A 22,499-nucleotide genomic window follows, 5' to 3' on the forward strand; every position below is an offset into this window, starting at 1 on the left:
AAAGTATAAAAGAAGGAATACGGATACTGGAATATCGGCCTCGACCTCGGTGTGAGACATCCTGTGTATGCAGATGAGTTTTTTATACAGTGTGCACATATGAAAATCAGTGTGTGTGTTTGTGGTTGTGTGGTACATGAATGCATGTCTATTAGTTTTATGAAGGGATATGTGTATGTGTGTGTACTCATCGGTGCGACTGTGGACACAACCTGTTGGATGTGTGTGTGTCCGAAATGAGCCCTGACTGTGTGCTCTGTAAGACACACACACAATGCAGCTCTGTGTGCAGACCTGAGGAATGTGAGAGAGCACCGGGCAGTGGGGGAGAGGAGAGCCGCGGGTGTGGATGGAGGGAGGGTGTGGAAAGGTAGAGGGATGAGGAGAGCAGAAGAGCGGTAGCCGTGGCACGGCGAGGCTCCAGGGGTGTGTAAGGTGGCTGGGTTGCTGTGGATCAGATGATGTAGGGCCAGCCGATTAGCACGAGAACCGTGTCGAGAGCAAAACACTGACCGTAATTGGCATCAGGCTTTAGAAGGCGATTCGTGCCTGAAGATTCAGCACCTGCCAAACTAACTCTTAAATGGGAGGCTTTTCCACCATTCTTTGAAGAATAATGGTGAATAAAGCTGAATTAAAGGAATGGTCCAACCAAAAAAAGAATTTTAATTTACTCACCATCATGTTATTCCAAATATTCTGTCTTTGTTTGGTTTCATAAAGCTTTCTATTTATTCTCATAACTTCTGAGATAAGCTATGACAAAACAGAGTGGCCGGTGTCCTGGAACGGAGGATTTTCTGAATGAAAGGTCCCTGTTGATAGAGTGATTTAGTACACAAATGGGTTTAATTCATGCAGGACACCACCGTCTGGGTTTAATAGCTCCCCTTTGACTTTATCCAAAACTTAATGCTTCAGCTCTGATCCAGCATTTACTATGTGATTTAATTCTTGATCAGGGGTTTTCAAACTGTGGTTCAGGGGTCCCCATGGGGCCTCAAGGGGGTGCTAGGGGGTCCATGGGAAAAGGTCAGGATAAATGCATACAAAAATATAACATCTTTTCAGATTTATATATCTAGCAGTATTATAGTGGGCAGACACATGATCAAATACTTTCCATATAATATTCATATTCATTATACCCATTCATTTATATTACACAGTAAAAAATATATCACAGTACAAATTTTATATAATATTTGTTTTTATATTATATTATATTATATTATATTATATTATATTATATTATATTATATTATATTATATTATTTGGGTATCCTTGGCATTAAAAATATTGAAAATATTGCACTAGATAACTGAGGCTTTTGGAATATTTCCTCAGGTGTGATTTAATATCATGAGCTCTGTGCAAAGCTGGTGCTTCATGCAGTATACTTTCAGTGGAACCAGTAGTGTTTACCAGTTCTCTGCCTTAGAACAAACAAATGCACACACACACACACACACACACACACACACACGCACACACACACTCAACGATAACTTAAAACAAACAGTTCACCTCTGGGCTCTGCATTCTTAGCAGCTCCCTGGTACACACTCAAGGGTGAGAGTTAAGTCCTGAGAACTGGCCTGAGAAACTGACCCTGTTTGTGTACATGCAATCCAAGTGCTTGACATTACATCTAAATATTTTTTAAATACAAAAGAACAATAAATAAAAATAATTAAATAGAATATATAGTTTTAAAGTAAAGTAAATTACTTGTATAAGCATAAATAAAGACAGATTTTAATAAAAATTTACATTACTGTACTACACTGCTGTTTGAGGTCAGAAAGATTTGGTTTTCTAAATAAATCTATATTTTTTTGGAGGGAAGAGAGGGGGTTACAGATGGAGCAGGTAGACAAAGCCAGCATTCATGGACACAGTGAAGGAATGAAAAACATTCTCCACCAAGAGACGCATGGTCATCAGTAGGACATGGGTTAGGGTGTGCACGTGTGTATGGATGTATGTGTGCCAGCACGAAATGATATGATATGAGGGGAAGGGGTGTTTGATCTAATGTTAAGTGGGTATCATTTTACTCCAGGCTCTGGTTAAAAGGAGCCCTTGCATCAATATCTACCAGCTGCAGTGGAGCAGGCAGAGAAAAAGATCGGGGAGTAAGTCTAATGGCACACACTTTCAAAAAAGGTAGTAAAGCCGTCACTGGGGTGGTACCTTTTCAAAAGGTGCAACTTTGTGCCTTTTTTATCCCAAAAGTGTGCATAACAGTAATTTAAAATGTACATATTACCTAAATTTTATATTTTAGTGCCTCAATGGTGCAATTTAAAAAAAAAGGTGCCACCCCGGTGACAGCATTAAAAAGTAAAAGGTTCAATTCCTTAATGTGAGCGTATGTATGTGACAGGTCCCCAAAGACAACAGTACAATGACCCACACAGCCTCTCTGGAATGCATTCATTCAGAGTTCACTGGGAATTATGTCAGTGTAGAGCTCAAAAAAGAACACACTTATTTTTACACTCTTCCACAAACTGAAAAAATTGAGACTGTACATAAACCTCAAGTGTAACTAAAAGGATAAGTCTCAACTGACATTCGGCTGTGGAAAGGTGAGGTTAGTCGGTATGCTGGAGCTGAAGTCTCCGTTCACAGAGGTGAGTTGGTACGGTCTGCCCTCTACAGGCAAAAAGGCCTGCTGTCAAATGTCACACACTCCTCATTTTAGTCTAGTCGGATTAATTAAACTTAAACAAATACATTCAAAAGTGTACATTTAAACTGTTGTGTTTCTGTTTTAGACAGAAAAGTTAAACGGACACTTGTGCATCAGTTTTCAGTCTCAAGAGTTTTGAACTGTGTAGCTAAGCCAATGTCCAGCAGGGGGAGCTCTAATCGAATAAGCCGATTTAGTCAAATCACTTACAGACTATATCAGCTCATGAAATTGTTATGAGTTCTTGCAAAGGCTCAAATGTGCAAGAACCATGAGCAAGGTTAAATTAATTGGATATACTGATACCCGGTTTTGATGTGGCCACGGGGCCATTGGCCAATGGTGCCCAAAGCCAAGGTCGACTGCGAGCCATGAGTCATGCTGACCCAAGACTCCGAAATTACTTGTGGAATTAATTGTGAAAATGTAAGTATCAACATTAATAAAACTTTACAGGTAAGGAGTGCTTCGTGAATGTATAACATGACCTCAGATCAGATCTTCTAGCTGTAACAGGATCAGTCTGGTTTCCTCTGTCACTCCCCACCATAGAATCTCTGCCACTCAAAACTGCACAGCTTCCAGGGAGACCCCACTGACCTCACAACCCCCTCAAAGTGAAAGCATTGCTTTTTTATTTTTAATTGTTCATTTTCTATATGTGCAATCCTTATAAAACTTTATTTTATTTTCTGACCGAAGATTCTTTATCGCTGTGTATTCCTGTATTTCCGATAGTTCATCCTTGCAGTGTTTAATATTGTTACAGCAATAAACATAACAAGTATAGTAGCTACATTTATGCCTATATTTATTTGTACCTATATTTATATAAATTCAATTAATCTAAATAAAAATGAACTGTTATTTATAAGCTTTTTTTCCTTCTGGTGGCTGAAATTGAGTTTTTGGTCAATATTTTGCGACGTGTTTTTGCAAGGAATATAAAAACGTAAAAACTCATACACGGGCATTTTTTTCTTTCGTTGCTTGAAATATAAGTGCGTTCTAACTGTATTCTATCTGTCTTCATCACGCAGTGAATGCTTTTGGACTCTCAATACATGTTTTTGTTTGTTTTTTGCAAAGATATGTCAGCTCTATCGTCTTTCAATCCGTCACACATACAACACAATAACATAATGTCGGTGAATTTCTTTACATTGTAATCAATGAAAAATCATAACTTTTCTATTGTCTTCTTTTTAAAGAACTTCAACAGTTGCAATCGAACCATTCTGGCGAAAAATTGCTTCTGCTTGTGAGCAGCTTGTTACAGTACCGAGTTCTGATTGGCCAATCGCCGCTATTTAGTTTGTGAATTATCATAAGTAATTTAGAGAATTTTTACATTTCATTTGCATGGTAAGTTTAACATAATATACGTATTATGATTTATCTGCGTTTTCTTTTACCTTTAATTCTTTTACCCTTCAAGTTCAAAAGTAAATGTTGGTTATTTCTGGTAACGTTAATGCTTATCTCTGATTTTGTGTCAAAGATTTTAAGCATCAAAATGCCCAGGCTCAGTAAGTCTGCCCTAAGTTGCATACATAGATAGTTTCTACTATTGACATAATTTACATATTCGTCTGTTCTGGGATCCACCAATGACCCATCTCCTTTTTTTCTCCCACCGCCACGCCCCTAACATCTTGTCCTCACCTGCCTATGATTCCTCGGTTACCGGCTAAATTTGTCAACAGAAGTCATTCCCGTGCCTCGTGGGACGATCAGGCAATCTGAACCACTAGGAAGGAATTCATAAGCAGAAGACACGCGCTGTTTATTCAGACTGTTTTAGAGATCTTAAAGGTCGCTGTTTTAGAAGTACAAACTTTCTGGATTGATTATGCATTGTGTTAAAACCCTACGGGCGTCCAGAACTGGTATTCTGCTCATTAGGAACACTAGAAATTTGGACAGAAGACACTCACCTGCTTGGCTGTTGCACACGAGCGCATCTCCAGGACAGCATCCACGCCATCAGCACGTGATCACAGAGACGGACGCCGCGACGTACAGGTAAATCCTCAGAGAGGCGTTACCTGCTGGCTCTGTTGCCATAAAGATAATATAAAGGCATTATTAAAAAAAATACATTGCTTTCTGTATTGTTTTGTGTTTTGGACAGTAAGAAGAATGTTTCTGGGTTGGAGGACATGTTGTTCTACACTATCACTCATGGAGAAGAGAAAATCTCAGTGGGACGTTTCCTGGCTGTGAGTTGCACTGATTACATTGTGCATGTGTGTGATTTGGTCAGCATGTACTGTAGTGACTCACAGTCAGAGGGAAAGGGAATAAAATACATGATGTAAACATCAGGTACCCACATGCTTTACATTTAGTAAATTATGAGTTTATATTACAGGGAGGAATACATAAAAATATGTAATCTGTATTTCCAGACAAAGTATACTGCACCTTCTTTGTGCATGTGTGTGTGTGCGTGCTTCAGTACACATGCCACCCAGAAATAGACACTCATTAAAGTGTTAAGAGGTGTGTTGTTATAATTTATGTGCATGGGGTTGTTATGTCTGTATATGATGGTCATCTCCACCATAGTTGCAGTTTAACAGCTCAAATGCTATATATCACTGACCAAGAAAAACATTGTTCCTAACAAATGATTGATGGTTAACTCTTTCATTTGACTAGTGTAAACACTGTTGCACTGTACCATAAAAACGTGATATTTCTAGCCTTTGATTAAAGAAATTCATGTTACAATTATTGTAAATATACAGGGCACAGGCCATAATTCTTCATTTTTTTTATTTTATCTTACTATACCTTACAAGTGTTTAGTTTCTGTTTATGATGAAGTAAACATAAAATAAAAAATAATAATATATTTACTGATTTAATATATATTCCTAGTCTTATTGCGAACAATTTATCAATGTTAACAAAAAATCCTGTTTAATAATATCCTGTTACACTTGCAAGTACACTACCACCCAAAAGTTTAGGTTCAGCAGGATTTTTCTTTTTTTATGTATTTGAAAGAAGTCTCTTATGTTATGAAATATTTGTACAATTTAAAAAAAGTTTTATAGAATGTTTAGATAAATTTTAGAATGTAACTTATTTATGTGAAAGCAAAGCTGAATTTTCAGCAATTGAGACAATTAAATTGATTTAATTGTTCCAGTATTGAAATATGTGCTCTTGTATTTCTTAGGCACTCAGGAGCACAGGCTTGCTGACCTCTGACCCCCGTTTGAAAGACTGCATGCGGCAGATCAACCAAGCTGTCCAGGAGTCTGTTGGAACAGCAATGATGGACCAGGAGCTGTTCAGACAGTAAGTGTGAAACTGACTTTGCAATTCAAAGCTAGAGAGAGTATGTGTTTGTGTGAGATTTTTGTGATATGCTGTAGCATCACTTACTGTTTATGACCTGCAGCTGTTATGATATACACACATACTCATGCCCCTTATAGATAAATTATATCTCATTGTTCTTGGAAGACTGGAAACACAAGCAGTCAGTTCATCTTTCACACATACACACATATCATCACTTATAAATTCTTGACCTGACTTTCTGTTCTCCAACAGAGGTAAATACAACAAGCCACCTGTTGAGTTGTATGTTTGTGTACATGCGTTCTGCTGGAGCGTGTGTGGCTGGAGTTAAGTAATGTTAAGCAGTGATAATGTGTTTGTTAATCGTGTGAGGCACCGCTTAAATGGCTTTTAAATCAGCTCTGTCGGTGTTAATAAACATGGATCAAATATCATGTTCGGTCATGCACAACTTGTTACAGATCACAGGTGGCTGTTAAGTCACAGTTGTGTCACATGGGCATATGTGTGTTTCTGTTTCTAGATGTGTTGGCAGTAACATAGTCCTCCTGACTCAAGCTTTCCAAAGGAAGTTTATCATTCCAGAATTCGAAGCATTTACCTCTCTCATAAACCATCTGTATTATAACGCACAGGCTCAGAAAGGAGGGAAAGTAAGACATCGATTTTCCTTATCACTGTTTCTGAAGCACAATTACAAACACATTTGTCAACACCTCTATGTCTATGTGTGTGTTTACGCAGGTAGCAAACTACATCCCACAGTTAGCTAAGTTCAGTCCAGACCTGTGGGGAGTTTCTCTGTGCACAGTGGATGGTCAAAGGTAAAATATACTTTCTTTAGACTGTCTTTACTCACATCTTTGTGATGAGAGAAGGGTCCAGAATGAACTTTTTGGTCCACCTGTACATACATGTATAACTGTGGTTTAAAAAATAAATAAATAAATGAACATAAAAACATTACAATTGAAAATGTTGGGGTCATTTAGTTTTTTTTATTTATTTATTTATTTTTTTAAATAATATTGTCCATCGAGGATGCATTAAATTGATCAAAGTGACAGTGAAATATATATATATATATATATATATATATATATATATATATATATATATATATATATATATATATATATATTATATGTGTATATATATATATATATATACATATATATATATATATATATATATATATATATATATATATATATATATATATATATATATATATATGTATATGTAATATACATGTAATGTAATATTTAATGATACAAAAATGTCTGTTTGTGTTTTATTTATTTTTTATCATTATGAGAATATGAAAATTCCACAAAAATATTAAGCAGCAAAATCATTTTAGAGTTGGTAATAATATATATATTTTTTTACTTAAGCACCAGATGAGCATATGAAAATGTTTTCTGAAGCATCATGTGACACTGAAAACTGGGGAAATGGCTTTTTAAAATCTCAGCTTTTCCATCACAGTAATAAATTACATTTTAAAATATATTGAAATAAAAAATACAGTTATTTAAAATTGTAATTATATTTCACAATATTACAGTTTACTGTATTTTTGATCGATAGATTTGAACAAATCTTTCAAAATTGTACCAACCACAAACCTTTGAATGATAATATATTAAAACAATATTTCACAATATGTTTCTCATAATATATATATTATATTTAAATAAGTATTATTAATATTTAATTATTATAGTTATTTTATTTTTATGTTTATGTCTTTCAGTCTCTATAACATTTTTTTAAGTGTTGTAATGAATTCGATTCTTTGACAGTCTTTAAATCATGGATATATCATTAACATCAAATTTATCATATTATCATATTATATAGATAATTTTGTTCAAATGATTGTTTTATTAACCTGCCTAACCCAAATCTCACTTGAATGTACTGCTTTCTGATTTTTCTGGACCCTGAATGATAATTTAGTTTTTCTTTTGCTTTTCTCTCTCATTTCCCTCATTGTATGTTACATTTGTTCTATTTCCCTTTCCCCAGGCATGCTATAGGAGACAGCAGTACACCATTCTGTCTGCAGTCATGTGTGAAGCCTCTGGAGTATGCGCTGGCTGTGCACGAGGCTGGCACTGAACATGTGCACAGATATGTGGGGAAAGAACCCAGTGGCCTCAAATTCAACAAACTCTATTTAGATGAAGAGGGTGAGAATCCATCACATTCTGTTTCATTTCTATTGTAGATGCTGGCTACAATAGAAATAAGTGGTCTTGAATAGTATTTGGACACTTAAAACGACACATATATATGTCAGTATACTTATGTTTTATAATCATTCTCTTATTTGCCCTGGACAAAACTGCAGAAGTTCAAACCAATGGCAGTGACTCAAAATTAGCGACATCACAGGCTTAGGGCATTTTATTGCAACACAATGTCAGAGTATAAGAGGAAGCTGTAAAACAGTTGTCAGTTGTCAGATGTCGTTTCAGTATGAAACTTATCATTGGATTTCCTCACCTCTGAGGAACATTGCATCTGCAGTTTGTACTGAATCTGACACTGAATTTTGTTACCATTTGTAAACAAATTTGTTTGTTTCCCAGATAAACCCCATAATCCCATGGTAAATGCAGGAGCCATTGTAATCAGCTCTCTCCTAAAGGTACTTTTTAATTTAGGTTTAAGGTGTATTTTATTTAATATTTATATATATATATATATATATATATATATATATATATATATATATATATTTACACTGACACAAGCCTTGAATAGTTACTTCATATTTAACAGCATTGTTGCATGTTATTGATATCAGAAATTATTGTTGTGAAAGACTAAGTGCTCTTAATTGGACAAAATGATATTTCTGTCCACTTGACCTGGTTTTAAATAGCTGATAAGGTGTGTGTTTGTGTGTAATGGGGGAGTGAGTGGTCCTTTTGGAAATGGCAAAATAAGAGCAGCTAGTGGTCAAGAGGTGTGGCTTAGCAGCCAATCAGAAGATGTGCTGAGAAATATGCCTTTCAGCGTGTTTAAAAGACTGCAAAGGAAGATTAAAAGTTTTCAGTGGTTTAAATTAACTGATATGAAAAAAACAATACCTAACTGCGTGCATAATTAAGGGACTCCCCACTTTTTCTCCATGTTTCTAGTTTGACCTATGTCTTGAACTATGTTACACAATATCACTGAGCACAGACACACAGGAGTACTTTTTAAAATGAAGACATCTCACAGCTGTGATCCCATAGCACTGACCTTTACACATGGAACTCACTTTGGACCTCGTCCACACCTTAACATCAAACCTTAGGACATATGAAACTCAATATGTGGGGAACTTTGTCCCCAGTACCATTTAGGGACATTTAGTACATTTAGTTCATGTTGAATCATTTGGCTTTATATCTGTCCTTTGAGCATGTTTACTGCAGCTATGTAATGAAAATTATGTCTGATCATGATCATGTCCACATTTGCAAAATCTTTTCTTTGACAATAAGATTTATTCTCATTTAAGATGCTATTTACAGTTTTACATGCATAATATATATTCAGCAAGCTCACAACCTTTTATAGATTTCTATGGATTTTTATAGGATAAGACAGTTTAGATTTCATATCATACCACTCTTTTCTGTGCTGTCCATTACTGCACACGTTTGTGCACACTGCCACCATGTGTCTGAATACTGAACTGTAATCATCTTTGGATCAGTTCCAAAGTAAACTTTATCACTCACTGGAATCACTGTTAGCTGTTTTTTGCTTGACAAAATAACTTATTTTATTTATATGGAGTTCATTTTTAGTACATTTGACTAAATGTGAAAAATTACAGTGGGAATGTTGTGAATGTTCAATGTGTTTAAGATCTGACTCTTTCCTTCTGGATCTTTTTGACTGTCTGTAGAGCTGTTCAGTTTGTTTTCTTAAAAAATATTAGCATTAGCCATGAGTTAGCCCTCAGAAATTTCTAATGGGTTTTTGAAATTTTGGTTTTATATGAATAAGGCAACTAAAGACAGACTACAGTATACTTAAAATGTGCACTTTGTAAAAATGCCGAATTAAACGTTATACTTTAAAGTACATTTGGAATCATGTTTAAATACTCTATTTTGGTGCTTTAAAGATGTAAAAATTATTTTAATATTTTTCCTTGATTAGATATTCCGTTTGAAGTGGATTTATTTTAAATGCACTAAATTGAAATTACAAATTACATTTAAAAATAATTTAATTTACCATTCAGCAATCATTTAAAATGAGCAATTAAGTGTCTGAAAACATTATATTCTGTTCATTTTTAAAACTATGGTAAAGTGTACTTTAAAGTGTTTTTCAGTATAGTATTTCTGCTTCTCTCACTTTCTCCTTCTTTGTCTCTATTAAAGCCTGGTTCCAACAAGGCAGAGAAGTTTGACTTTGTGAGTACTGCAACATCTCCACCATGTGAACTATCTCAGGTGTTTGTCATTGTCTCGCTTGTTATAAAGATAGATTTTCTGTTTGTGGGGCAGATGATGGATTATCTGAATAGAATGTCTGGCAGAGAATATGTTGCGTTCAGTAATGCGACGTGAGTTTTAAATATAACCTCATTATTTATATCAAATTACACTCTTTAAGAGCTGAACCTGCAATTCGTTGCATACTAATATATGTACCGATATTTAAATATTTAAAGTTTCCAGTCAGAGAAAGAGACCGGTGACAGGAACTATGCAATTGGCTATTATCTCAAAGAGAAAAAAGTGAGTGTCTTTTTTCATAAGCATATTGAAAGGATTTTTATTGCTATCTCACCTGCTACTCTTCATTTTTTTTCCTGTAGTGTTTTCCCAGTGGAGTTGACATGATGGCAGCCCTTGACTTCTACTTTCAGGTAAATCAGGTGTCATTCTGACACAAAACTGTCTTTAATAACGGTACTTGCTATTATTGCTCATACTAAATCACAAAAATGTTTCTCTTTAATGACTTTATTTCATTTCTAGCTGTGTTCTATCGAGGTGACATGTGAGTCTGGAAGCGTCATGGCAGCCACATTGGCTAATGGAGGCATCTGTCCAATCACAGACGAGCGTGTGCTCAGTGCCGAGGCCGTCCGGAACACTCTCAGTCTCATGCACTCCTGTGGCATGTACGACTTCTCCGGCCAGTTTGCCTTTCACGTGAGTCTCACACACACACACACACACACACACAGCAACCTAATTGCTTGCTGAATTCCTCAGTGTGGTAAAGTACACAGGACTTTACAGCTAGATGAAACTATTTCAGTAATTTTCTTTAATTCTCAGCTAATTACTTAAATAAAATCAGTGTTATTGTTTGTTTCTCTTCCTCAGGTGGGTTTGCCTGCTAAATCTGGGGTGTCTGGTGCCGTGCTGCTCGTGGTTCCTAATATCATGGGGGTTATGTGCTGGTCTCCAGCTCTTGACCGTGTTGGCAATAGCATCCGAGGCATCCACTTCTGCCAGGTACTTTTCCGTGACCTTCACTTTTGTGTCTCTTTCTATTTCTTTATTTTTCTCCGGGGCCATTAACTGAATTTGTTTCTCATTTAGGAGCTAGTGTCCCTCTTTAACTTCCACAACTATGACAACCTGAGACACTTTACGAAGAAGTTAGACCCTCGCAGACAGACAGGCCACGAGAGGGTGAGACCGCTGACCACATTTTCCATTTCACACAATGCTAACAAAGAAAAACTGAAAGATGAGAGCTAGCTCAGAGTTGTGATGAATCATTATATTTATAATACAGAACAAGTCTGTGGTGGACCTGATGTTTGCTGCTTACACTGGTGATGTTTCAGCTCTCAGGAGGTAAACGTTTTCTCTCTTTTATTGAAAAAAAAAACATATTGAAACCTTTTCACGAGAAGATATTCATTTGTTTCACAGAATCGCTCTCTCTGCGGTTAACATGGAGTTGACTGACTATGACACCCGTACTGCCCTACATGTGGCCTCGGCGGAAGGTAATAAGGCCTTTTGGTTTTTGGTGTATTTACGCTACCGTTTAAATGTTTAGGGTCAGAAATTAATACTTTTATTCAGCGAGGATGTTTCAAATCGATCAAAAGTGAGAGTAAAAACATTTATATTGTTACAAAGAATTTCTATTTTAATTAAATGCTTCACTGAATTCACTGAAGAATCCTGAAAAAAATATTTCCAGTTTCCCCTTTTTTTTTTATATAAAATGAAATTAGAATGATTTCTGAAGGATCATGCGACACTGAAGACTGGAGTAATGGCTTTCAAAAATGTAGCTTTGTCATCAGAGGAATAAAATACATTTTAAAATATATTAAAATACAGAACTGTAATTTTAAATTGTTATATATATAGAAAATTAACAAGTCATTTATTAATAGGTCTCTAAAACTCTGATTTCAGGGCATTTGGATACGGTCAAGTTTTTAACGCATACCTGCAAAGTCAACCCCAATGCAAAGGACAGGTACGGCAGAACTCCCCTCTGTAGCACTTTTTTCTGTTTTTGTTTCCTTTATTAAAAAGCATCTGTTCTTCAGATGGGGGAACACACCTCTTGATGACGCTATGCAGTTTGGGCACAACGCCGTGGTCAAGGTACTACAAGAGTACCAGAGCATTTACACACACACACTGATGCCAGAGGAGCTCAGCGCAGACACGTGTCCCGATTCCACCATGGACGCAGACGAACTGAAGAGCATGGAGACTCTGGAGGGTCTAGTATGAGCAAGAACTACCATGAACATCCCAAACTTCAGTCTCTCATGACTTCCGGGGAGCATGGGTGTGAGATTTATGTCAAAGCCTGTGTAAGGACATGCTGAGCAGGTGCGCGCAGGTGTTACAGAGATAGTGCTTCAAACCAAAGCTCTGCTGTATGTAGACCTCAGCTAGCTTCTGTTGATGGTTTAAGATGGTCATTACTGTAGTCTCTCAGACCTCCATCAGTCTAGTGTGGGATTATGAATCTACCAAGTTCTTCCAGGTCATTTCTGGTACAGCTCCTCAAGGATAGTTTGGTTTGTGATTGGACCAATTTAGAAATGCAGAAGCTTCCTTTCCCTTCACATTTATCACTGCATAAGTATTTTTACATAAAGCACTTAACTTAGCCAGTAACCTTCATAACTAGATGCCAGATTCACAAAACTTTCTTCAGATTAAAATTCTTTCTTAACTGCTATTTTCTTCTTAGTTACTGACTGTATTCTGTATTCCCAAAATACTTCAGAACAATCTTAAGAAAAGAGAATCTTAAGCATTCTTAAGACTAGATGTAAGTATTCAAATTCTTAAACCCCTAAAGATGAAATGTTTAATTTAATTTTTGGGGATGTTTCAAATAATAAGCATTTTTAAAATGTAGCCTTTTGCAATATAAAATACCGTATTTTCCGGACTATAAGTCGCACTTTTTTTCACAGTTTGGCTGGTCCTGGGACATACAGTCAGGTGCGATTTATTTATCAAAATTAATTTGACATGAACCAAGAAAACATTACCATCTACAGCCGCGAGAGGGCGCGCTATGCTGCTCAATGCTCCTGTAGTCTACAATGAGCAGCATATAGCGCCCTCTCGCGGCTGTAGATGGTAATTTTTTCTCTTGGTTCTTGGTTCTAAATAAAAACGACTTATAGTCCAGTGCGACTTATGTTTTTATCCTCGTCGTGACGTATTTTTGGACTGATGCGACTTATACTTAGGTGCGACTTATAGTCCGAAAAATACGGTATATTCAAATGCAAAAAAGTTATTTTAAATTGTTATAAGATTACATTTACATAATTGCTTTTATTTAAAAAAAATGGATTGTGAACGGCTTTCCATCTAAAATGTTAATAGATGGATAAATGCATATTAAGATATATCATAATAAAAAGATATATTATTGAAATTGTTATATTATATAAGGCAATCACAATCAAACTACAGTAGTATACAATTATAAAACATAAAAGTCTGACATTTTAAGGAATGTTGCCCTTGAAGATGTTCCTAAGAAAATGTTTGAGAACTCAAATTGAAAAATTGCTAAAAATTTCAATATAATTATTCAAAAATAATCAAAATCTTTTGGAATTTATCTTAAAAACTTCTTTCATAGGAAGATCTTGTGACTCTGCCTAGTTTAAGAAGTACACTACTAATGTAAATTAAGCAGGCTATCTTTTAAGAAAGGCATGCATGCATATAAAAAAGTAATTATGAGGAAACCATACTGGAAAAGTCATGGTCATATTACCTTAAGGAAGTTAGCAAACCAGTACTCTTCATAATGTGAACTTTGGCCCAGTTGTCCCTATGACAAAGATTTCCATGTCATTTAGATTACTAATAATCTTCAGCTAAACATTATGAGCAAGTATTTGTATATTTGAACTATTTTTAAGATGTTTGAATTTCCTAATATTGTTAATAGACATTTTTGTATGGTATTGTATAATTTAAAAGACTTTATTTTAATGTAAGGCATGAAAGCTTTAACTGAACCCGCTTGGGAAGCATCTGGTGTGTATTTTGCCAAAAATGAATGTATTTAAAACTTGGTACGTGGACTCACTTTATTGCTGTACACAAAATTGAAAGTTTTGAAAAAAATCTAATTAAAATAAAAGTTCAGATAGTTAAAGGAGTGTATTTGTTCCATATGAAAATGGAAAAAGTGTAAGGTGGACAGAATTACATGAAATGAGGCATGAAAAAAAATGGATGTATAAACTGTAAATAAATAAAATCACTGGTAAAGAATGTCTTTTTATTGAAAAACTGATGCAAAATGAGAAATGACTTTTAAGCATATCAAGTGTTTATATGTGCATGTATGGATTTATTAGTTCATCTGCATCACACAAATAGTAGACTGTGAGGATGTATTCACCAGCTGAACAGACAAATCTTGCTCAAATCTGGTTTAATGGCAGTAAAAAAAAACAGCTATGTTCCCACTGATTTCCACAGTCAGCCCCTACATCTTCTCTATCAATTAAGAGGCATGTAGCATCCATGTGTGAATGAACAAGAGTCACTAAAGCCCTGGTGGGATCTCCAGTCCTGAGTGTGTGAGTATCTCCCCATCCCAGAGTGCAAACGCAGGACAGATGGGCGCGCGGAACTGTGTTTTTATTGTGTACAGCACTTCAGCTTTCTGGATGTCCACCAGACTGAGCTGTCCAGCCTCGTAGTCCAGCAAGAGCCCGACCCGGTCGGGATTCCCTACCAATGGCACCGGGACCTGTTTGCCAGTGGTCATAGCAAACCATTTCCTCTGGACAAACGCAAACACCCAGGAACTGGAATTGGTGCCCACGCATTCATCACGTGATGTCATCACCTCGGCCACACCCACCCGGAATTCATGGGACTTTTCCACCGTGACCTCCCAGTAGTGGCGTCCAGAGTCAATCTGGGTGTCAGCGAGAACCACAGCCCAGTCCCGGAATCGGAGAGGGGTGTCCTGCACGAGAGTGGGGTCCACACCAAGCATTCGATAGATCACACCCGTGTCCTTCTTAAAAAGGTCCAGGCTGCTGTGAGCTGTCTGCTCATCAAGCTTAAACTGCAGATCTGTTATAAATAAATAAATAGACAAATGAATAAGGATGGTTGGGGACTTGGGGACTTCCACTGCTCTGAATGGGAGATCAGCCTTATGGTTAGGTTGTTACCTAGTACCAAAGTGCAACACCTCTTTTTTTTTTTTTTTTTTTTTTTGTAAAAGTTAGAAAAAAATTGAGATATTCTGAAAGCATGTAATTGCATGAAGAAGATACCATATTAATTAATAATCCCTGCCACAATTAGTAATAGCAATAGCTATATGTGATATTTTGCTGGCATCATGAAGAACTGTAATATGGGAACAGATAAAAGTATTGATGTGAGAGAACATATGTTACATGATAACAATGTCCTATTAAATGCTATCTACAACAGATTGTGTTCTGCATGTTACATTACTGAGCTTCCGTGCAACATCAGGTGAGAATTAATTTTAAAAAAAAGATGTTTGGCGTGAAATTATAGCTTGAAATATTATTTCAATTCCTCTGAGCTCCCGGTTTGACTGGAGTCAACAGTGAGGTGCGTGGAGAGCATGCGTTTACTCACTGTTTCCTGCACTGGCACTAATATACCATCTCCGAGCTGTGAGAGTTTTTCCGCGGCCGTGACCGAGTACGGACCCTAAAGATCTGCCTGTCAAACGGCAAAGAAGAGACATGCACGAGGACATCGCCATGTTGTCCAACTTGGGGGTTTTACTTCGGTTTCTGTCGCAAGGTTGCGCTGTCTAAATGCTTGCGCGCTGCTGCCCCCTACTGTAAAAAACACAGCGCTACGCACATACATGAAGGCTGTGTATATGAAAAATGTTTTATTATACAGTTTGGCAGTAAGACATACAAAATGCAGTCAAAATTATTTATTATCCACTAGGATAATAAAAGTATAGGGACGGATTAACAGCAGGGTGATTCAGGGGAAAGTGTGTTGAACGTCTAAACACAATAAATCAATTTAAAAGTAATATAAAAACACACCTGAAATGAATCAGCAGTGTGATGATTGATTGTTGATCTGTTTGGCACTAAAAAACAATCCATCTAATTTAATGTGATGATGATGATAAATACTGTTTACTACCAAATAGCAGTAATAAAATAACAAAGATTAAAATAAACACACTGAAAACAAATACAATAAATCTGTAAATTTATCCTTTAGCCCATTTCTTGTTTCTGTTAATAGATAAAAAAAATCTAATATAAGAAACGCAAATACTACAAATACTTCTCATTTGAGTGTCTCAAAGGGTTTCAAAGTCTCCCAGAGACTTACAGTCACCACTTCATAAAAAAATTCATACAAAAGTGAGAATGTGAACTATGTCATATGTTAATTCAGAGGCCTATGAAGATGAAGTTACTATAAATGAAGTTTTATGGCATGTTGTCACACATGACACCTGTAATGAACAAATCATTACTCCATTTGTGGGCCGGAAAAAAACAAACCAGCACAAATGCACCAAACCAAACTTGATTTGTGCTTTCACTTTAGAGCTTCTGTAACAAGCAATTAGAATATTTACCTTCTTTTCAACCTAAAAAGTAATCATCCGAAACCATCAAACAAAACCAGCTACAACTACAAGATGTCTTATCAAAATCTTGATCAATTCATTAGCAATGGAAGTAAATTTTCACACTTGAGGATTGCTGTGGTTTTTAAAAAAGTCTTGATGCTTCTTTGTATTTAAGGTAGTTTAGAAAACTTTAAAATATCCTGGTACTTTTTTAATCATGCCACGGCGGAGTGGATCAATATTACCTGTACATCCCTTTTTCCTGGATTTGAGGACTCTGATATGCAGTCACGTTCATCCAGAGATCACAGTGATGCCATAAACGGCCATAATTTCTCTACAGGAAAGCCATATCAAAAATATACAATTACAGTAATTGCTATTCTCCCCCAATCTCTCCTTGTCTATGTTGTTATCAGTATTCAAAGAATAAGGCGATACAGGACCCAAAGGCCAAAGGTCAACCAATGGCTTGTCCAGCTCAGCTGTGTCCATTTCTCAATGGTGTGGCTGGCCATGCTGTCCTGTGAACAAAAGAAAATCATTTATGTCATGTAACAAATCATTAAAAATAACTTGCGCAGAAGGCAGGGGTCATAACATTTCAGGAGAAGTAAGTTGTACCTCATCAGAATCCGTGTCATCTGTGCTGGAGCCAAAAATTGAGCCCAGGTATGTTAAATGTAGTACTGCTAACATTCTAAAGGCCCCATTAATTAGATATACCCAAAATTCCTAGAGGAAAAAAAAGAGGTAAAAATTTTTTTTACAAATCTTTTGAATATTAATATAAAATGGTTAAAAAAATGGCAAAATAAAATCTTTTTTAGTAAAGTCTTAATAATTTATTTGGACTTTTTAATTTTTTTTTAAAGATATTCACAAGCACATGTGGTTCTATAGCCATAATGACACATACAACACCTTTTTATGTCGGTGTTTGCAGTCAGATGGGCATCTCTTGGAGAGGACACATGCATTTAAAATGACTGACAATCTTTTCCTAAGCACTGAAACACAGATAAAGGCACAGTCCATTAAACACACAACTGCGATCAATACGTTGAAAAGATGTGTTTGTCAGCAGAACTGCTAAACATAATGCGTTTGAACTGATTAAAACATATGACAGAAGTATTAGATAATGTAAAAAACTGAAAACACAGTCAATTCAGAAATAATACATGTTTATGCTTAAACAAATACACCTGAACTGATACTCACCGTGTTCAGTATATGTTATGAAGCCTAGTGTAAATAATACTGCCCCGATGTGGAAGCTTAGACCCTGTAGGCACATAAATACAATATTGTACTTACACCTGAGAAAGAATGCAATCAATTCAAATGAACTGAGCCAAAATGCACTCACATGTAGCAGGGTGCTCACTGTGTATGTCAAGATAACGGCTGTGAAGCTCCCATAGATGAGAGCCTTCCTAAACACATCTAAAAAAAAAATTAACAAGGAGAAATGTGGCTTACCCATTTACATGGAGGTAAAAGAAAAGACACAAACGCCTGCTCTAAATAAAATGATGTCATTCAAGTCTTTTAAGAGGTAAAATACATATTACATATTTAATTTATTTCAGAGTGAATTAAAACCAATAAGCATGTATGTGCATTAGAACAGTATATTAAAACCTATACAAAAGCATACTTGAGTAAAGTACAAAGAAGTCAAATAATAAAAAGAAAGAAAGAAATGCATACATAATAAGTTAATTAATAAATTAAAAAAAACATGTACAGGTGTTGAGCCAGCGGGACATGGGCAGGTTCCAGGAAGTGACCACTTCAACCATAGACCTGGGAAACTCCACGTTTAGAGGCTTAGCGATTGTCAAGTCCCTGAAAAAATTGCATTAAAAACTGAGAAAAAAAATGATGGACGATCATGAAGGATTGATAAATTCTGGGTTTGCCAGTCATTTGTAATTAGGGCATGTTTGTCACGTTCACTCTCATTTTTGCTACAGGTATGTCCTTTATTTAATTTCTGACGCTGATAGTATGTGAATCTGTATAGTTAATACAAACCACTTAAGATTGTCCTTTTCCTCTGTGAAGCCTGCACCTGCCAGTGTGGTGGTCATCTCACCAAGGTAACTCACAAAGTAATTACTGAAATGGAAGGACAGGGTGTTCTCATACGCCTGTAGCCACCTGATGAGGAGAATCACAAAGCTGAAGATAATCACAGATTACAGATAGATCCGCAGAGACATTAAAACTGTTTAAAGACTTGTGCATTGCCTACCTTTTCATAGAGCCCCTGCATTGAAATACAAAATGAAAAGCATTATTAAACTCAATCCAAAATGTATTTTATAAACGGACAGAAGCAGATCAAAATAAACGTCGGTTTCTACAGAATTCTCGAATCTAGAAGAATTAATTGTTTTAAAAATAAAGTACATTTAGCAGACGTATAAGAAGCCAAGTGTTTTTAACATTGATAACAACAACAAATGTTTCTTGAATACCAAATCAGCATATCGGAATTATTTCTGAAAGATCGTGACTCTGAAAATAAAATTGTTTTATGTTTGTATGAAAATGAGTCTTTATTCCAAATGATTGAAATGTATAAATGTATGAATAATATAAATAGGACAATACCTCATCTTTCGCTTCTTACTGAGGAAAGAATATAAAAAACAGAAAAGTCAAATATAAAAAAAACTAAGTCATAGACAGCAACACAACAATTAACATTAACAGATTTGATATTAGAAGTATAGAAGAATCAGTCCATACTTTACACCTCATTGCTCACTGAAAAATGACATCATTTTACTCAACTTAAACTTATACTCACTTGCGGAGCAGCTTGTCTCCAAAGACCGGGATGAAATAGGGAAAGAGATAGGGTGCAATACAATTGGCAATTACCAGACAGAGCTGGCTCTTCACACAGCTGAAGACTGACTTCAAAAACCAGGAGACGCTCTATGAAAAAAGATAATGTAGATAATGTAATATAGATACATCATATAGCACCTAATGCTAGATTAGAATCAAAGTCTGCCACTTTGAGACTCACAAGTTTTCGACTCTCTACCGCATCTGTGTAGCTATTGAAGCTGATCCAAGGCCCAAAGATGACCGTCCCCACAAAGTAAATGTAGCCCATAAACTCCACTGGAGAGGGAAAATTCTCCACTATGCCTTTGTCCAAGTCAAAGGCAAGAGAAACCGCCTTCATGGCCACTACCATCTGGGAACCTACATGACCACAACAACTACTTCTTTTTAAATTTACTCACAATGTAGTATAAGAAACAAACATACAATCCTGGTCTAATGGTCACTGATGTCATGTAATAAAACAAACAATCAAAGACTGACCTCTCATTTTATGCCAGGTTGTTGTATCCATCATGTGCAACTCTCTGAAACAGAAAGAACAGAATCATAACACCGTATCTCTGACTCATCAGGTCCTACATACTATAAAAAAGGGCATTGTATATATATGTGTGTGTATAAATACCCATTGTACTCAAATTGACTACTGTACTTCCTGTATTAAACAGAAATGAAGAAACAGAGAGGATGTATCTGTATACCCCAGAAGGAGGTAGATGAGGATAGTGATGGACAGGAAGGGTCCACGGCTGCTCGAGTGGCGACACAGGAAGAGGATGAGGTAGCAGAGGAGGCTGAGAAGCACCACCCAAACCATGTACAGCTCGAAGAACAGGTAAAGACTATAAAAACCACCTGCTACTGTACTCAGGTGTTTCAGGAAAGAGGGCAGACCTGAGAGAGGAAATACAGCTTAAACATAATATGTAACATAAGATAATTTAATTACTTTTTTTTTTTATATTTAACTTTATTATTAGGATTAATAGTTCTCACAAATATGACAGTTCTATCAGTTTTCTCACATACATGTTTTTTTTTCTTTTTCATTTTCTTCTTTCCATGCAGCACAAAAGAAGTTATTTATAGCAGAATGTCCAAAATGTTTTATCACACAATGAAAGTGAATGGTGATCGCAGCTGTCAAGCAAGTTCCTCACACAAAGCTACTGTATCATATGGCTTCAAAAGACTGACTTGCTGCTTTTATATTTATTTTGTTATTTTATTTTTTCCTTTTTGGGGCTTAAAAACATCTGGAGACTATTGTCTTTCATGGGTGTAACAGAGAAAAGAAAGTGTTTAGAATGACATGAGAGAGAGAGAGTAAATAATTTTGATTTTAGAACCATTCCTTTATTGGATTAAAACATTACAGTACATTTGATGTGTTGTATAAACCCTCTTACCCAATCTCCACAACAGCCTACACACTAGGCAGATGAGTAACAGCTGCCAAACTTGTTCCAGACCGTGCTGGACAGTCGGAAGCAAGCAACCGGATCCCAGTTCCTGGAAGAACTGCTGTTTGCTTAGAACTCCCATTGCTTTGACTGTTAAGACACTGAGAAATAAAATAACATAAACAAGATGTTGTAGATTAATAAGCAAATCAGTAAAGTCAGGGTATTTGGTCTGAACAATGACAGATGCTGTGGGCAAGCCTCAAAGTTAAAGATAAGCTCAAGGCTGAAATGAGTTCAGAACATAGTGTTTGTAAAATTAATCTCAGGGTTAATAGCTGAATCCCATTACACATATCGATTCCAACAGCTTTTAGAAATAGATAGGCCTACTGCTTTTAGAATTACATAATAGAAATCTATACTCGTCAGGATGGAAAAGAAAATCATCCTTGTTGGTACTCTTAATATATTTATTATGATACATAATGCTGTGCTGTGTAGCAATGTCCAAATGAGCTTACCTCTGCAAGATGTTAAATACACTCACACTGCAATGCAGACAGCATGCACGGTCTGAACGGCGTAGATGTAAGCTATATTTGTAATATCGGCGACAGGTGCTGTTAGCCTCTAAATGGAAATTATAATAGCTGAAATGTACAATTTGTTGGATGAGCGCTTCACCCCCACTATCAACTCAGACAACGATGAACCGCAGCAGAATACGTCTGTGGGTCTGTAAAATGTTAGGTCTTGTACACATTCTCTTTTAGTTACATTAAAATTAAAATATAGCTATATCATTTTCTACTAGGTTCTAATCTAAATATGGAGAATTGTGTCGCGCTTCCGGCACAATTGGTCCAAATGATGCTGGCTATGCAACTGATGGATGATACCCATTGAGGCGGTCTGTCGTTCATGAATTTACAACATCCCAAAGAGACATTCTATGACCAATCATCTTCCTGCTTATTTGTGTCTGAACCAATCATATGAAAGGATCAGAACAAAAAGGCGGAGCTTGTGGTCTCACGCTTTGATAGCACGTTGAATATGAATATGAATATGAAAATATGAAAATGTAATAAATACTCGAAAT

General features: G+C 36.1%; 3 protein-coding genes across 3 annotated transcripts; 1 reads left to right on the plus strand and 2 right to left on the minus strand.

The window, feature by feature from the left end:
• Nucleotides 1-4,104: 4,104 nt before the first annotated feature.
• LOC128018737 (glutaminase kidney isoform, mitochondrial-like) lies at nucleotides 4,105-14,782 on the plus strand. The gene is made up of 18 exons (XM_052604465.1): nucleotides 4,105-4,724; nucleotides 4,834-4,921; nucleotides 5,890-6,011; nucleotides 6,541-6,670; nucleotides 6,762-6,841; nucleotides 8,052-8,215; nucleotides 8,618-8,676; nucleotides 10,418-10,450; nucleotides 10,544-10,602; nucleotides 10,711-10,777; nucleotides 10,858-10,908; nucleotides 11,021-11,197; nucleotides 11,375-11,506; nucleotides 11,594-11,686; nucleotides 11,793-11,854; nucleotides 11,933-12,009; nucleotides 12,431-12,494; nucleotides 12,568-14,782. The coding sequence occupies exons 1-18, from the start codon at nucleotides 4,552-4,554 to the stop codon at nucleotides 12,755-12,757; spliced, it is 1,821 nt and encodes a 606-aa protein (XP_052460425.1). The 5' UTR covers nucleotides 4,105-4,551; the 3' UTR covers nucleotides 12,758-14,782.
• On the minus strand, nucleotides 14,776-16,414 carry LOC128018739 (SPRY domain-containing protein 4). The gene is made up of 2 exons (XM_052604468.1): nucleotides 16,142-16,414; nucleotides 14,776-15,598 (listed from the first exon to the last, which is right to left on the minus strand). The coding sequence occupies exons 1-2, from the start codon at nucleotides 16,269-16,271 to the stop codon at nucleotides 15,060-15,062; spliced, it is 669 nt and encodes a 222-aa protein (XP_052460428.1). The 5' UTR covers nucleotides 16,272-16,414; the 3' UTR covers nucleotides 14,776-15,059.
• Nucleotides 16,388-22,322, minus strand: LOC128018738 (protein-serine O-palmitoleoyltransferase porcupine-like). The gene is made up of 15 exons (XM_052604467.1): nucleotides 21,919-22,322; nucleotides 21,401-21,555; nucleotides 20,693-20,885; nucleotides 20,472-20,515; nucleotides 20,167-20,348; nucleotides 19,942-20,072; nucleotides 19,743-19,760; nucleotides 19,381-19,395; nucleotides 19,161-19,286; nucleotides 18,871-18,971; nucleotides 18,490-18,566; nucleotides 18,342-18,405; nucleotides 18,042-18,127; nucleotides 17,742-17,852; nucleotides 16,388-17,641 (listed from the first exon to the last, which is right to left on the minus strand). Exons 2-15 carry the CDS (start codon nucleotides 21,534-21,536, stop codon nucleotides 17,540-17,542), a joined length of 1,386 nt encoding a protein of 461 aa, XP_052460427.1. The 5' UTR covers nucleotides 21,537-21,555; nucleotides 21,919-22,322; the 3' UTR covers nucleotides 16,388-17,539.
• Nucleotides 22,323-22,499: the final 177 nt, after the last annotated feature.

Source organism: Carassius gibelio, chromosome A8 (genome assembly GCF_023724105.1).
Source record: "Carassius gibelio isolate Cgi1373 ecotype wild population from Czech Republic chromosome A8, carGib1.2-hapl.c, whole genome shotgun sequence".
In the NCBI taxonomy this organism is placed as follows: Eukaryota; Metazoa; Chordata; class Actinopteri; order Cypriniformes; family Cyprinidae; genus Carassius; species Carassius gibelio.

What these genes read in the sequence shown, in the direction of transcription:
- LOC128018737 (XM_052604465.1), top strand. Translation starts at nt 4,552, where the DNA reads ATGCATTGTGTTAAAACCCTACGGGCGTCCAGAACTGGTATTCTGCTC. An exon ending in CCCTTGACTTCTACTTTCAG is followed by an intron (nt 10,909 to 11,020) that starts GTAAATCAGGTG and finishes TTTCATTTCTAG; the next exon opens with CTGTGTTCTATCGAGGTGAC. An exon ending in GACAGACAGGCCACGAGAGG is followed by an intron (nt 11,687 to 11,792) that starts GTGAGACCGCTG and finishes TTTATAATACAG; the next exon opens with AACAAGTCTGTGGTGGACCT.
- LOC128018739 (XM_052604468.1), bottom strand. Translation starts at nt 16,271, where the DNA reads ATGGCGATGTCCTCGTGCATGTCTCTTCTTTGCCGTTTGACAGGCAGA. An exon ending in TAGTGCCAGTGCAGGAAACA is followed by an intron (nt 15,599 to 16,141) that starts GTGAGTAAACGC and finishes TATTTATAACAG; the next exon opens with ATCTGCAGTTTAAGCTTGAT.
- LOC128018738 (XM_052604467.1), bottom strand. Translation starts at nt 21,536, where the DNA reads ATGGGAGTTCTAAGCAAACAGCAGTTCTTCCAGGAACTGGGATCCGGT. An exon ending in CGGTAGAGAGTCGAAAACTT is followed by an intron (nt 20,073 to 20,166) that starts GTGAGTCTCAAA and finishes CTTTTTTCATAG; the next exon opens with AGCGTCTCCTGGTTTTTGAA. An exon ending in GAAAAGGACAATCTTAAGTG is followed by an intron (nt 18,972 to 19,160) that starts GTTTGTATTAAC and finishes CAATTTTTTCAG; the next exon opens with GGACTTGACAATCGCTAAGC.